General features: G+C 37.3%; 1 protein-coding gene across 1 annotated transcript; it reads right to left on the reverse strand.

Moving 5' to 3' along the window:
• Window positions 1-476: 476 nt before the first annotated feature.
• Window positions 477-14,882, reverse strand: PRPF38B (pre-mRNA processing factor 38B). The gene is made up of 6 exons (XM_007431543.4): window positions 14,409-14,882; window positions 8,583-8,651; window positions 7,023-7,174; window positions 6,878-6,938; window positions 4,903-5,126; window positions 477-2,283 (listed from the first exon to the last, which is right to left on the reverse strand). Exons 1-6 carry the CDS (start codon window positions 14,736-14,738, stop codon window positions 1,440-1,442), a joined length of 1,680 nt encoding a protein of 559 aa, XP_007431605.1. The 5' UTR covers window positions 14,739-14,882; the 3' UTR covers window positions 477-1,439.
• Between the last annotated feature and the right edge of the window lie 2,616 nt (window positions 14,883-17,498).

A 17,498-nucleotide genomic window follows, 5' to 3' on the forward strand; every position in this document is an offset into this window, starting at 1 on the left:
TAACACTATATTTTAACACTGTTTTCAAGATTAGTATCATTAACCTAATGAACATTATAAATGTACCAAAGTGATAAAAACAGTTTTTTCAGTCTGTTATAAAACCACTGAGCTTGTTCAGTAGTTCAGTAGTGCTCATACACTAGAAGTCTACTCTTTACACAATGAAGTGCAATTTCTATTGTTTATGCATAAGCCCAGGCTGACTTTTTTTCTCATAATGAACTGGTGATAACCACAAATAAATTAATCCAGTCTTTATTCCAGATATTTCTTATACAGGCCACTAGAACAAATCTACCAAACAGATATGAACTTTTGTGATATGATTTATCTTTCAGTTCGGCATGTTGACATTATCTCACAGGTAATAAAATGTTTTAAAATTTAGCTCCTGTTGTTAGAGAAAAATTCTTCAGCTCAAGCAATGATCACAAATCTTTGATTAAAAAAAACATTATGCATTAAGAAAGGAACACTATGAAGATGCTTTATTTTAAATGTCTCATTTATAAAAAAAATGATCTGACAGTCTGAAACTTAAGTTTGCTATTTGACCTTATTTTGCCATCCTGCCTCCCCCAATACAGTCTCTTTCACCTTTGTTAGCCTTAGGTGTTGTCTCATGAATAACAGGGCAAGGGCATAACATGACAAATGAAAAACCTAAAATAATTTGTATTGAAAAAATCTTTACATGAACAATAAACACTAGCCAGAAAGTATATGTAGATATGGTACATAGGTATATCAATCTTAAATGTCCCTGTGAGGTAGCATTGACTACTACATAAATCTCAGCCAAATCTATATCCCTGCCTTAAATTGCTACCTCCTTTGAAAAGTCTAATCTATAACACATTCTTGAGTTTCACAATTAAAATGTGTTTTAAATGCTTTCCCAAGACAACAGTTGTAGAACTGCAACCTTCATGGATGTTGAATGCACATAAATATTTTAGATATAATACATGTTCAAGACCCATCCTTAAAAGCTTCTGCCATACTATTATGCAAAGCACAGCCATGCTAATGCAAAGATAGAAACCATAATTCCACATCTATAAAACAAAGTAGAATTAGTGGCAGTTTTATTGCCGTATACAAATTTAACCAACATGGCAACCATGCCAAAGGAATTAGAACAGTTTCAGTACATATGTACAGATTGTATGTTTCAGAAACAGTTGAACATTTTTTTAAAAAATGCACAAACAGATTTGCATCATGAAATTAACTAAACAAATGGGCTGGAATAGTCAACGCTTTTAATGGGATTACAAAGGCACTTCCCTACTCAAAATAGGAAATGACAATCTGTAGCCTAGAGGGAGGTTGAAGAAGAGTGCTCATCAACTACTGCACAATCTCAATTTTAAGAAAAAATAAGCAAGATTTCAAAACATTTATAGGATTCAATGTGATCCACTTCTGAATATTTATACAGTCTCATCTTTGTTTTTAGATTGTTTTTCTTGATTCTCTTGTTCTGTACTTTGGCTCCTCTGATGATCATGTTTATCTGAGTGGTCCTTATCACTGTGGTCATGTTTGTGGGAACGTTCTTTGCTTTTACTACGTTTTCGTGATCTTTCTTTACTAGGACTAAGGTCTCGTTTTCGAGACTTTTCACTGCTATCAGTTCTTCCTCTGCTTCTGCTTCTGCTCTGCTTATTTGATTTCTCTTTACTTCCACTTTTGTGTTTACTTGACTTGTCTTTACTCCTGCTTCTACTATGCTTGCTAGCATTCCTACTTATACTTCTACTCCTATGCTTCCGATCCCTACTTCGACTCCTGCTATGCTTCCTCTCTTTTTTGGCATCTCTTTTTTCATCTTTATGCTTCCTTTCATCTTTTTCATCTTTGTGCCTCCTTTCATCTACTTCACTTTTACTTTTTCTGTCTTTTGATTTTTCTCTAGAATGATCTCTCTCCCTAGAGCGATCTCGTTCTCTTTCAACACCTCTCTCTTTGTCATGGTCACGCTCCTTTCTTTTATTTCTTTCATTTTCTTTCTCCCTCTCCCTCCTGTCTCCTTTTCGATCACGGCTTCGACTTCTGTGCCTTTCCCGGCTTCGCCTACGTTCCAATGCTCGATCAGAACTTCGTGACCGTCGCCTCTCCCTCTCTCTCTCCTTAGCTTCACGCTCTAATCTTTGTCGCTCCCTTTCCCTTTCCAATTCTCTATCAAAACTGGATGATCCACGGCCTTCCCGATGATGACTTCTGCTTCTTGATCTTCTAGGTGACCTCCTGGGACTCAAGGACCTTCTTGGAGACCTATATTAAAATGACAAAATGCTTCAGAAATAGAGGTTTTTCACAACAAAACTACAGAACATTTGATCTTTTTCATCTGTTGCGTTGTCAACTTTACAGAATCATTTAAAAATCAGGTTTCTGCATTATTAATTTTATTATAGCTGATGTAATATATAAGAAAATGCAGAGAGGTAGAGTGCAGTCCTTTCATCTTCTGGTTAGGATGCTTGTGAAAAATAATGAATTACATGGATTTTTCATATGATGCAATAAAACAAAAGTGTATATTTAGGATAATTTAATATTAATTTAATATTTATTATCATTATTAGTAGTAGTATTAGTATATCACCCGACTCCCGACAAGTCTGGGTGGTTATTTATTTAATTTACGGAAGACTCTGGACACTGTACATAAGTAAAAGAACCATAAAATCACAAAACTGTTCCTGGTCCCCATCCCCTCATCTTCATAAATAGTGGGGATATACCACATGCTTTCATGACTTGAACATGTGGGATGAACAGATTCTATCCAAATCATATGATCCCAAAGATAGCCAGGATCCAAGCTATGAAAAGCTTTATAGTAACAACCAGCATTTTGAACTGAACCTGAGGTGCTACCCTGCTGAATTGGATTTCACCTGTGAGCATGTTTGCTGTCACATTCAATGTCAGTTTAAATTTCTGAATAGTGAACAGCTTGAAGCATGTTGCAATAGTCCAAAACGAGGTGATGAGGACATGAGTAATCATAGCCAGGCCATCCAGCTCAAAGAATGTCTCTACCTATTCTAGCAGGAGCCACAGGTCCAAGAGAATCCACAGTTCACAGACATGCTCCTTCATCAGTGCAACCCCATCCAAAGCTTAAGTCAGAGCTTCTAATCATCTTTTTGAACAAATAGTTGCAGATTCAATTTGAGCCTGTTTTGACGCATCCAGTCCCTGATAACCTATAAAAACTGGGCAAGATGTTCTCTGCGTATCTGTCTGTCTGTCAATCTATCAGATTTGCCACCACTTATCTCGTGAATGACTCTGGGCGAGAGGTTTATTAATGAGAGGTTTATTAAGATCAAAGGGCTGCAATTCCCCATCCAGGTCCCATTATAATCATTTATAACAGCAATGAGTGCAGTTTTTGTCCAGATTGGTAAGGATCCAGATGAACTATTTCTTCTCAGATATTCTGTAACTGAGTTCCAACCCCTTTCTCCAAAACTTTCCCTAAATAAGAAGGTTGGAGATCAGGAAGTTGTCCAATATTCCTAGATCCTAGGAAGGCTTGTTCTTAGCAGATTACCACCTCCTTCAAGGCAGCAGGCACTACCTCCCCCCATTACCTCCCTAATCTAGCCCCAAGTCACGGCAGGTCAAATAAGCCAGGAAAGGCAGGAGCTCCTCCCACAAATGATGGCATGCCAGCTACAGAGGACCTTGTCCATAATATGTCCACGTGGTCACACAAATCCTAAGTAACCTTGTAGGACATTGTCATCTCATCAGATTATGCAAGGGGCACCAAGCTACTAGTGAATGCAAGCAATTTAATTTCATATAATAAATATATGGAAGGGCCAGCAGCTGCTTCGGCCAGTCAAAGGGCATGCCTAGTCAGCAGAGGGAGGAAGAAAACAGCGAAGGTCAGCTGGGGGTTGCAGGGGTAGGTGGTGGAGTGAAGGGTGGCCAAAAGGGCAGAGATGGGGAGATAGGCGGGGAGGGAATTAAAGTGCACGCTGTGGTCATAAATGTGGGCAGGCTGCTAAGCACCCAAATCACATGACCATGGGGCACTGTAACAGCCATAACTTTGAGGACCGGCCATTACTACTATTTGTTCAGCACCATCCTAACTTCAAATGGTCGCTGAACGAATGGTCATTGAGACTACTTGTATACTGGCAAGTATTCAGATTAAATTTCATTTCAACCATGAACACCTAATAGCTAAGATCACTTATTGCAATTATCTATCATATAGGAATACGTACCAATCTTGCAGAGAAGCTGAGTAATTGAAATAATATGAAGGAGTTTGATATTTCAAAACGATATATAGTGGCACCTCAGGTTACGAACTTAATTCGTTCCGTGACTCTGGTCGCAGCCCGAATTGGTCGCAACCCGAAGCAAATTTCCCCATAAGGTTCAATGTAATTACCGTTAATCCTTTCTGGCGTGGAGGACAGGGAGGTGGCTATTGCTTGGAGGGAGAGTCCCCCTCCCTACGACCACGTGTCAGGGGCGTAAAATGGCCGCGGACCACGTGTCAGGGGCGTAAAATGGCCGCGGACTACGTGTCAGGGGCGGAAAAATGGCCACGGACCACGTGTCAGGGGCGGAAAAATGGCCATGGACCACGTGTCAGGGGCGGAAAAATGGCCGCGGACCATGTGTCAGGGGCGGAAAAATGGTTGCGTATCCTGTTCGTACCCTGAGGTGGAGTCCGCAAACCGAAGCAAAATTTTGCGGCCGGAGCTGGTCATAACCCGAAAAGTTCGTTAACAGAAGCGTTTGTAACCTGAGGTTCCACTGTACTATTATTTGTCTTGAACATAATGGCAAAAAGTTAATGCACTGATTATACCAAATTATTGAAGGAGAATGATTAAATATTTTATAAAGTATAACCTTGAACGTCTACGCTCTGCATGTCTGTCTACTTCTTCTACTCCCTCTTTGCCATCCTTCTTGATTTTTCTAGGTCTGGCTTTAATTTGTTGATCAATGTTCTTTTGCACTGGTACAGGAATCCTCGGAAATAATGTAGAAAACCATTCAAGCTTAGTAAGAAAAGAGCGCAGCATTTCTCCAATGGTCATCATGCAGCCACCGCCTGCTTTCACATCAAGGTCCTTCAAAAAGCAAGCACAAAACAAAACGCACATTCTGATTGTGAGAAATCATCTAAAATTTATCTAGAAACAAATGCTACTTATACTGATTGCCATATTTCAAATATGATGGCTTAGCTGTTTTTGCTGATAATTAAGCTGTCTCTGAACTTCATCTCTTGTACCTTTGCATTTTGCTATTTTACTGGCTGGAAGTTTGATTTAATACCTATGCATGCAGGTATAGACTATTCCTGCAGCCAGGCAGTAAACGATCCATGTTTTAGTAAATCAGGATGAAATATTAGCATATCTGAGTTGTATTCTATTATCATATATTATTATTCCATAAAGGAAAAGTAATTTGTTCTAAATTATCTGATTTTTTTGAAGTCTGTTGCCACAAATCAAAACTACTGTTTATCCATACTTAGGATGACCATTCCTATCTAAAATGATCAGAAAAGGCTGTAGTACAAAATGGACTCTACCTAAATAGGAAGCAATAGCAAACCAACTGCCATGAAGCAGTGAGTTTTCTAATTTAGAGTTATGCAACAAATAAATAAAGTAACAAATAATTGGAAACGCATAATCCATGATGACCATTGTCTTGGAAAAGGGTCATTACCGCATGAAGGCCTTCTTGCTATGCCCTCTCACAGCTCAGGACATGTTAGTCAGCTATTGTCAGGCCCAAACCTATAGTGCAAGCACACAAGGAAAGTGAGATTTGTTATCTAAAACAGGAACAGAAAATCTGTATGTAAAACTGCTTGCACTCACACACATTTAAGTGTTCAGAAATACAGTTTTTCCAAACAAAATCGTTGCAAAGAGATCTAAAGAAGAAAACAACACGTTAGCTTAAATGTAGTTCCTGAAAAGTATAGATAGAGTATCAATGAATTCATAAAAGCATTTATATTTAGGCAGATATGTATAGATGCTTTCACATCTTCAACACTGGCAAACTGGAAAAAAATGAAAGTGATTCCTCTGTAACCCTGCAATTTTAGTTAGTTGTGCAAGAGATTGTCATGAATTAGTTATGGATAGGAACTGAGAATGTGATAATAAATAAATAAATGTGCCAGTGGGGTGTGTGTGCATGTGTATGAATGAAGCAAAAACCATAGGTATGCAAAATCCATCTAACTTAATCTCACTTTAAGAGACTGCATAACCTGATCTCATAAAAACACCATTTCTGATATAGCTACTGTAGCTGAAAATATGTTCATGACAAAAGCCAAAGAAAACAGATCAGTGTTTGAGGGGAAAAAAAGAATTCAGATAAATTAGTGCATGGGGACTAGAGGAAATTAACTTTTAAGCAAGTATCTGTGGAGCTCCTAATTACTGTAGAAAATTGTTTTTTTTAAAAAATTGAAAGTTCAGCGGACAATTCTGAACGTTAAAACATTTTGCTCTCTCTATGGGTAAAACAGAAGAGAACAATCTGCTTATTGTTGGATTGTTACTACCTCATTGTATTATTTACTTAAAAACAGTGGCCATTCATTTCTCCAATCTAACAACATGCTGCTTTTTCCCCAAAAACCTTTCTACTGGGTTTTGGGAAATGATTAATTTCTAATAAAATTAGAAAGCTAATCCAAGTTTGCACATCATTAAGGATGAGAAAGTTTTTACTGCTTATATTTGCAGTTAGAGATTATTATTGCATTTCATAAAATATAAAGTTATTTAATTTAAAATATCAGAAAGAAAAGAAAAAAGAAAACAAATTATTACCCTTGTTGACATACCTCCTCATCATCGAGAAAGGATTCAAACCAGTCCCATAAATCTTTTGGAGGTTGTGTGTACCTTGAAGTACAAAGAGATTGTTTAAATTTAACAATTTCTTCTGTGGATAAAACTTAATTCGTAATTAAATACATCACTACTTACCTAATATACATGAATCCAAGAGCCCTAATATATGGGGAGTCTGTATGAGTTATTAGTCCCATCACTTGCTTACGGGTAAGCTTCAGTGTAAATAACTTGTACAAGAGGCAAAAGGCTGTAGACACTATACCTCCAGTTCCAACTCCTCGCACCTTTAGAAATGAGAAGAGGAAAAAAAATAATTCATTTAACACAGAAACAAAATAGGAGAGTGTTTATCAGTAATAAATTATTTTCTCTGCTCAAAATTTTAGGAAAAGGAACAACAGATTCAGCTGTATGTAATGCAATGCGTTCCTGAAACTGAAAAGCCACATCTTCTCTCGATGAAATAGCATTACAGTATTGCCAATCATTTAACTGACGATATGGGCATGTGTTACTGATGTAGATTTTCTAGATTTTTTAAAAAATAGACTATTTTTGAATCCCTAGTTTAATAGACATGGGAATTTCAAAAATTCCTATAACAGCCCAAATAACTGAACAAATTTATTAGAGAAAATTGAACAAGTTTATTATGTTAAATGTAACGCAATTTATGTTAACATTTTAACTTTTATTTGAAAATGATACTTTGGACTATTTATAAATATTTTAACGCATTAAAACCCAATGAAATGCACTTGCCTTACATTGTTTAAGGAAAAAAGAGGAATTTATTTCTTTATTTAGGTTTATATGGCCACTCATCTTGCCATGGTGACTCTGGGCGGTTAACAGATTAAAAGGACCATATAAATAAAAAACAAAAACAATTAACATATAAAACCTATAATGACCGACAAGGTAAAAACATAATAATCTAAAAACATCCCATGGCCCTAACTAACCACCCACCCCCATGCCTGGGAGCACATTCAGGTCTTTAAGGCTTTTTGAAACATTGGCAAGGTCAGGGCCAATTAAATCTCGGGCAGACACTGCAACAGAAAAGGCCTACTTACTGATTCCCACAAGGTGACATTCTTAAGAAGCACAACACTGGAATGCTTTTGCCTTCACATATTTGAAAAGCATGTACTGACAACCTGTATGTAAAACTTGTCTGCATGTGCGTTCCACTTAGAATAAGGGATAAATATTTTATGTATGCATAGTGTTTGCTAAATTGGGCAGTAGTATTCTAAAATGAAAATGTCTCACATAGTAAAATATTAAACTGTTTTTAAAAATTAAATTTTAACTTATTAGTCAAATACCTTTTAACTAAAGCTTCATTATAAGTGTTCCTTTGCAAAACTGAGAACCTACAATTTAATAAAATCTAACATTTGATTAAACATAAAATGCATATTAGCACAGCATTTATCATTAGAAGGAAAGATTATCTTTAATACTTTTAATCTCCATTACAACAGTAAATATAATTTAAGGTAAATCTCACTCTGAAATAAAAATATGTCCCATGAATCATCAACAAAGCTTTTAACGGACTGATCTACAAATGAACTTGATAAAAGCTTGCAAACTAAATTTTTTGTATGTTTATTTTGAAATGATTAATAACTATTAAAAAAAATCCTTCCAAAAATGCAGAAATCACGTACTTCTACTTACCCCTCCGCACATCCCTGTTTGACCTGCGGTTTTTCTGCTTCCCTTCTCCCAAGGCTCAACATGGGTAACCTGTAAACAAGCAATGAATTAATCAAATCCACCATAACTTTATATTTACATTTGATTTTCTCTGATACAATATAGTTAGAATTTTATCTTCTGATGAAGCATGTTATTTCAAGATTCCAAATTATAATAAATCTGGATATGCCCCAATTACTATAAATTCCATGAAAAAGTGATAAAAAAAGAACTAAAACCCTAAAATGATCTTATGCAACTCACTACCACATGATGCAATGGTGATTATCAATTACACTGTCCCTTGTTTTAGCAAACATATCAGATCTTCATAAATAAAGTGAATATAATTGTAAAACATTGATTAGAGATTGGAAGACTCTTAAAATGTTAGAGGTTTTAGCATTTTAAGTGATTAAAAAACAAAGTAAATGAAAGATATCGGTAGCAATCACAGCTTCAAGCTAATATTCTGTTAATGTGCTTGTTAATAGCATTCTATGGAAATGAGAACTAAATCCTATTTAGTCCTATTCTGCAGACAGTATATATGAATACAACATATAACATACAGAAATCATTACACCACTTTCTAAAAGTGCAAAGAAAAAGAAATTCACTGAAGATAGGATTTATAGGAGCAGACCCAAGCAAAGAGATGTTTGTATAATTCAAGGGATGGGGGAGAAGAGAAAATGAAAGAAAAAAAACAGAGCACGTTCATGCAGTTCTAAGAAACCTCTCCTTAATTTCCTCCACGGAGTGTAGAAGGCCATAAAATAAGTTCCAATTAAATATCTGAATATGGAGCACACTGAAGTATGTAAACCACATGTAACAATTTCTTTTGAGTAATTTATTCTAAATCAAGAATTGACTTGTAAACTGCAAAAATAGGAAACACTGTTCATAGCCTGAAATTTGAAAGAAAACAAACATATATGTGCCACTGTTGAAATTAAATTTTAGTAATTAATTGCAGAAAAATTAACCAAGATAAACAGTAGTAAAACTTAAAATGTTTGATGATGGTAATGTTTGTTCTCCTTCCATATTATCCAAATATCCATATTTAATTAATTTGGAGCTAGTTCTCTACTAATGATTTCATATTTGTCGTTGCTTTGGCATTAAATAAAATGACCAAATTATTCTCCAATTCTCAAAAAGCTGATACACAACCACCTTCCCCACAAAAGACCATACACTATCTGCTATTTTCTACAAGCAGATAATATATCTTAAAACTTCTCAATCAATTTCCCCATCTTTAGCAAACATTCTACCAAAGTATATAAATTCATCTACTTATTCTAGTTTTCCTCCATTTATTCATAAATGGTGGAAGTTGTTCACTCCATTTTCCTTGTCAAAGTAGTTTGCTTTCTGATGCATGAATTTTCAGATCTATATTTACTTATTTGTTGCATTATATTACCAATCTGACATTCACTGCAAATCATTCAGAGTTTCACCCAACAACACTGCACATAAAACTACCCTTATATTCACATCTCCAACCAACACACCTCTGCTATCACAAGAATTTATCATAGATTTAATTATAAACACATTAAACAACCAAAGGATATCACACACCTCTGTTCAATGTTGAACCATTTGCTAAGTAATCCATTTATTTTCACACATGCCTCATATACCAAAATTTAACACCAAACACTCAACTCCATACTTGTCCAGAACATTTCATAATTAAGCTTATTCAATGTATTATATGCATTTCTAAATCAACAAATGTACAATATACTTTGTTACTTGACTTCATGTATTTCTCAGTGACTTACTGAAAAGCAGCATACACAATTCTGAAATGTTGCTTGTTATCACCTCTTGTATCCTTTCAATTATAATTCTGCCAGACACCTTCCCAAGCACATTTAACAAATAAACAAAATCCCCCTGTAGTTTCTGCATTAATTTTTGTTACACTTCCCACTGTATATGGGAAAGTCTTTCAACTGTCAGGCACAGGTGTAGCCTTCATGCACACATTAAACAAATCATACAGACAACCCATCAGCAAACTACATCCATATTTTAACACTTCTCCAGCTATGCCATCTAAGCCTTGCCATTTTTCAACATTTTCACATTCTCCTTTTCATCATCTTGGACATTAACATTCACAGTATTTGTGTCAATTCTATTCTTTGATATACTATTGTCATTCCAATACAAATCTATAAAACTCTCCTTCAAGCACTCCATCACTTTTGCTTCAGCCCAAATCATTTCATAATTTTTAATTCCATTCATTTAGCTCTTTAATCCTCCTTAACCACTTCCAATGTTTTATCAGCAGAAAAACTGTTCTGTATTTTATTAATTGAATTTATAAAGCCACTCAACTCAAACACTCAACCCCTTTAATCTAAATGTCCCTTCTTTCTGACCATTATTTGCAACTTAAACCAGGAGACTTTAAGTTCTACACCTCTGAAAGCTGGCTGGGTGACTTTTGGCCAGTCACTCTTTCTTAGCCCAGCCAATGTCACAGGGTTGTTGCTGTGGGGAAAACAGGAGGCATGAGTATTAGGTATGTTCATTGCTGACCAAATTATTTAAATTTACTTTTATATATAGAGAGAACAAAAATACAACTTTTTTTCTATATATATGCATTATAGAGTATCTTTCTCTCATCTTCATTTTTGCAGCATTCTTATATGCATTTTTTCCTTATCCACAGTATCTTTCACTTCATCATTCTACCAAGCCTCCTTTTTCATATTTTCTATTAAAATAACTCCACATACTTCTGTGGCACCCTGTAACACAATTGTTTTCATTGTGTTCAAAATTGCTTCCACATTGTTTCCTTACACTGTGGGAAGACTAATCTATCTTCTAATAGTTTGTCATACAGGACTTGTACTTTTTCTTCCTCTGGTTATTCTTTCACTTCTCTTTTCTTCCATGTCCATTTTCCTCAAGATCCCACTCCTGACACTACCCAAAAATGGTCTATCCCACATTCAGAATTTTTCATCACACTTGTCCCCTTCACTAATTCCCTCAATCTTTTATCATAAACAATCAAATCATTCTTGTTTTTAGATTTATATGCATTCTTTTGTTATATATCTGTATAAACAAGCTTAGGTTTAAACCATTTATCTGAACCAAATATTTTTCTATACGGATACTTTCCAATCACCATTTTCATTCATTCTTCAGCTTTCAAATGGCCCAGTTTTTTGTACCCACTTTTGTTCTAGTTTCATGTATTCATTCATGACACTTAACAACATACATTGTTTTCCTGGTTTGCATTCATTCAGAAAGTTGCATTTCCCCCCCGAAACTCATCTACGGTTCTTCCATTATCACTATCAATGGTGCACCCACAATCTGGATACCAATACATCCTTCTGACATACATGTTACCCATTCATTTCATAATTAAACTACATCTCCACTTCCATGCATGTATTTATTCTTCAACTCCACCCTACAAGACCACCTTAATTTATTAAACCTTCCCTTTTTCTCAGATTCACAAACATTGTATCTACTTTTCTTTCTTTCATTTCATTCATTCATTCATACTGTTTAACATCCCAAGTTGCAATCATCACCATGATGTGGTTGTCACCAGATGGGTCAAAGATATTGACCTCTGCCACCCATCACGGCTTTGATCCATTGAGGCTTTCACACAATGCTTTTCAGTAAGATAGAGAAGGTGTCATCTAGGTTACTAACCTTAGTTGCACATGTGCCACATGCAGCATTTCCTGGTGAGAACAGAACAAATGAGTTTTGACTGATTCTGACCAATAGTGCCACGAGCACATCCACAAACCCAGATTTATCAAATATGTCCACATAATTCTATGGAAGCTAGGATCTCTGATCTAGAGATTAACTTGCAAGTCAATATAATGTTGCCTGCAGCTTAAAGAGATATACATAGTGTACTGACATATATTCAGGATATTCAGTTAAAAGAACGGAAATTCATGATAGAAAAATGCCAAGAAGCAATTCTTCCTATGAAATGCTAATAGAGTAGTTCTGACTTCTTCATGTTCTGAAGGTATGGATAAGCAATCAGAAAATAGAAATTGAAAAACCTCATCTGACTCACAGTTCAGCATACAGTTAAATACTTTCTGTAGCTAATCATATTTTTTTCAGATTAGATTATGAAAAAAACCTAGCAGTTCAATCTTTGAATGCCCCCTCAAGGATTAAAACTTCTTAATTTAGCATTTGTATATGAATAAGTAACTGTGAACACAACTGAAAGATAGAACTTGAGCAAATTAAGTTTTTCTATATTAAATATAATATAGAAAACACGTTTTACTTTAATCAGGAGTGTAGGTAAATATTGTTTGAAATCTACTACAGGTAGTCCTCACTTAACAACCATTCATTTAGTGACCGTTCAAAGTTATAACAGTGCTGACAAAGGATTTACAACCAGTCCTCGCACTTACAACCATCGCAGCACCCCCATTAAAAAAATAAGATTAGTTCAAATTCTGGTGACTTTATGGATACATCTATATAGTTTTCTTGGCAAAGGGAAGAAGTGGTTTGGTATTCCTTCTTCTGGGATTCTAGTCTTTTTAATTTCTAGTCTAGCCTTATTTATATTTCCTAGTAACCATTTATCTAAATTTTAATCAGGTCTGTTTTTTGCTTTTCAAGATCAGCTAAAGTCAGATGCTGCCTCCCACGAGCCACTATAATTACATAATATGAAATATGAAAAAATGCTAAAAGAGCATCAATGGAAAGAATATGAATGAAGTAATGGCAGAGTTAAATTAAAGCAATTTCACACATATCCAAAAAACACAGAATGTTCGCACCTAATCTTAATTTTAAAATTACTGGTGTAATCCTATCCGTATGTAAATAAAACCAAGTCTCACAAAGGTCAGTAGAACTTTTTTTCCAGAAAAGCAGCTACAGAAATGAAACAAGCATCAGCTAATAAATACCTGTATGCCTTTTAAAAAATAGGACCTTTTTATATCATAAAAAAAAAGTCTATCAGTCAAGTACATTTAAGACTTTGCTAAAAAGCTAAAATAAGTGCCTGAGTTAGCACACTATCTAAGCCTGCACTACAGTTTACTCAGTGTGCTGGTGAACCACAGTGATATAATAGGACATCAGGTAAACTTATGTAGACTTTTAAGAGTTTTAGACCAGGAACTCATTCATCCATTAAACTCATCATGCAGCTTGATTCAGTCATACTTCTCAAGGTAACTACTTCTCATGACTGTTGTAAAATTAGATTCTAATATGTGCTATCCTGGGTTTCTGGGAGAAAAAACATAATCAATAAAATAAAATTCCTCAGTAGTCTCACTGTTTTAGACCTTGTGGAAGCAGCACATAATGAAAATGGTATTAACCACTTTTTTTCATTCCATTCATTTTCTATACAGAGAACGTTTCAGCAGATGTAGGTTTCAACACAGAATCAGGGATAATTTGTTCCGACCCACCCACTCCCCAATATAAACATATTTGGGGTTTGGAATCAGGTTGAGAGATTAACATCTACGTCTTGTAGGTTTAGCTGCCCCTTTTGTACAAACACACCGGTTTAAGGCCTCCTCCGTTGATTTCGAGACAGGGAGGCAGGAAGGAGCGGAGGAACAGTCCTTTTCTAGCCTCTTTCAGGAGGAAGTGGGAAGGTAGGCCACCCAACTCGAAGGCCGCAGACGAACGTTTGGCCTCGGAGAGAGGGTTGTTTCGAGGATCGCTAGTTTCGTCCTGTTCTCCAGTGGCCTATTTCCTTCCCCGTCGCCCGCTCACCTTGAAATAGATCTCGTCGACCACCTCGTGGTAGGTCTTCAGCTCGTAAAGCTGCACCTTGAAGTAAGGGGACGAGAGGATGTTGGTGAGGATCATGGGGTTTAGGTTCATGGTCTTTTCGTTCCCCCACAGAGGCAGAGCGTTGCCTTGCTTGCCCGAAGCGGCCGGCTTGGGGCCCGCGCTCTGGAGCGGTAACGGAGGCGACAAAACGGCGCCGGCCTGCGGATTCTGCTGCTGCTGCAGGACCACCTGGTGCTGCTGCTGTGGCGACTGGTGCTGCGGCGGCTGATGGCAGTTGCCGGGGCCCACGAGGGGGCAGTTATTGGCCATAGCGGCACCAGCGAAAAACAGGTCGCTGACGCCGAGGGAGCGGGCGACCAGGCCGCGCGAGTAAGGCGGGCTGAAGCCTTCCAGGTTGAACGCAGCCGAGCTCCGCCAACCGCCGACAAGATGGCGGCTCCCGCGGAAATGACCAAAAAAATTCCTTCCGGGACTGAGATAGCCAATCGCAGCGGTGGCAGGGAGAGGAGGCGGTTGGGCTGAGCCTTTGCGTCGCCTACGAGGACGGCTCGGAAAGCCTTCCGAGGAGAAAGGAGCGCGCAGCTTCGGTGCGGAGTCGAAGAGCGCGCGAGGCCGAAGCGTGCTTGGCTTCTGTAGGGCTTGGGGTTGGAGAGGGGGGAGGACCTAACTGCCCACATATGCAAGACCTGGCATTTAATGTAGGTCTAGGATGCCACTGGATTAATTGGGAACAACGCTGTATACCCGTGGCTTTGCTTGCGGGACGCGTTGAATTGTAAATAGGCTGCCCATACGTTAGCCTAGGGCGCTACGTAAACTCAACTCGGACTGTTAGTTTATGGTTGTGTCTGTTAAACAGATCCAGCACACTGAGTAGTAGTGCAGGCTTAGGTGATGTGCAAACTCAGGCACTTATTTTAGCTTTTTAGCAAAGTCTTAAACCCACTTAACTGATAGGCTTTTAAAAATGATATAAAAAGGCCCTATTTTTAAAAAGGCATACAGGTACAGTATTGAAAACTAGAATGGTAAAGAAATCTGGAACCAGATCCAAGTGTATGCCTTGTCATTTGTGACTCACTGAAGTACTTGGGGAAAATAGGAGGGGGAAGGAATGTTAGGTATGTTTGCTGCCTTGAGTTATTTATAAAAATAATGACAGGATAAAAAAATCTAAAACCTCTCAACGTTTGCATTAGCTACTTTGAATCTTGTTCCTTTTTGGCTTACCACTAGTGCTAAAATCTGATATCCTAAAAGTTTTTGTCTGCTGTGGATATAATTGATTGGTGTAATATCCTTGTGATGACATAAATTTGCAGGAATGGAATTCAACCTTCCATTAAGTTTATAAAGGTGCACAAAATTCATTGGCAAGCAAAAAAGGAACAAGAGCCACGACTCATTCTCATATAAATACTTTTTGTGTGTCTTTGGGTCAGTGTTGTCTCCTGGCAAGCGCCTTGACAAGTCCCTGCAGTTTTCTTGGCAAGATTTCAGAAATGGTTTGCCAGTGCCTTCTTTCTAGGGCTGAGAGAGTGACCTAGCTGATTTTTTGCTTAAGGCAGGACTAGAACTCATAGTCTCCTGATTTTAGCCTGATGCTGTAACCACTACACCAAACTGATTCGCTTAAATACTTTAGCTTGCTTTAAGTAATTTTAATAGGACAGTCTTCATTTTCAAATAATACAGCAAGCAAACTGCAAAGTAAACACAGATGTCCCTTCCTAACCATGAAGTTGCCGAAATAATGAAAAGTATTGCAAGTCACAATGAAAGAACTGCCCTTTTGAACTTTTGTTGTGACCTTACATATAAGTATAAAAGAGGTGGCACTTGCGCTGATGCACATTTTGTCACTTCCCTCCATCCTTCCCTCCCTCCCCCCTCCCAGGACTTTGAAAATAATGGAAATATTTGTGGGAGTGGTACATGCTTAAAACCTGAAACATGCGAAGGCCAGGAATGGAATCAGATTTGGAAAAGTCCTGCTCCCCTGGAAATACGCAGGCCTATGCACATTCAGCTTGAAAAGACAGCCCTGTAGAACTTACAGAAAGAAACATAGGATGAGACTCATGTCTAACCTTTTGCTCGCTCTTAAGCAGGACATGCTTTGATTTTGAAGAGGAATACAACATAGCTGCCCAGATAAGACAATAATGGAGAACCTGATTGTGGCATATTGGAAGGAAGACATAATTGTCTAGTTAGGTAGATTTGCTGTGCTTGGCACCATAAATGACTGGTGTTAATAGCCATTAAGGGAAGAAATTGATTATTGAGAGAGTGATATAAAATGGGCCCAGCTGACTTGGGCTTCAAGTGTAAATTGTTTGTACTTAAGAGTATAGGTTAGAAAAATAATAGTCACATTAACATGCTTGTGACTGTAGACAAAATCCCAGTGTGTATGGGAAAGAGGGAGTGGTTGCCTAATTTGGATATGTTGGCTTCTCCTGACTGCTAATAGAGGGAAGAAATAGAAGGGGATAGGAGGTAGAAAAGGGAGGAGATCAGGTGGCAAGCAGATGAGATGAGAAAGGCCTGGAGATTAGCCTACAGAGATGAAGGAGATAAATCTATTTTAGCTGTGCTGCATCGCTTAACTAAGGTTCAAGAATTGCTTATAGTAGAACAATAAAAACACAAAAAGAAATTTAAAAACATAAGAACAAGGACTGATATGATTTAAAAAGAGACAACATAAATAAAAACATCAGGTCAAGATTTTCTTTTCCTCAAAATAAAAGTACTTGCATTATTTAAAATACTTTTAACTTAACTTAAAATAGGATTAGCAAGTTCAAATGGATGGGGAGAAGGAGAAAGGTTCTGAACACTTCACTGTTGAAAAAGCCCTGATCCCTCTATTTGACAATATGTGTGTGCACATGCGCACACCTTCAAGTCAGTGTTGACTCCTGGCAACTGCCTGGACAAGTCTGCGGTTTTCTTGGCAAGATTTTGGAAGTGGTTTGCCACTGCCTTCTTCCTAGGGCTGAGAGACAGTGACTAGCCCAAATTCACCTAGTTGGCTTCGTGCCAAAGACAGGACTAGAACTC

The sequence above is a fragment of the Python bivittatus genome, unplaced genomic scaffold, assembly GCF_059951505.1.
Source record: "Python bivittatus isolate LINGU-HERP-01145 unplaced genomic scaffold, Pbiv_v1 ctg000700_np1212, whole genome shotgun sequence".
Classification (NCBI taxonomy): Eukaryota; Metazoa; Chordata; class Lepidosauria; order Squamata; family Pythonidae; genus Python; species Python bivittatus.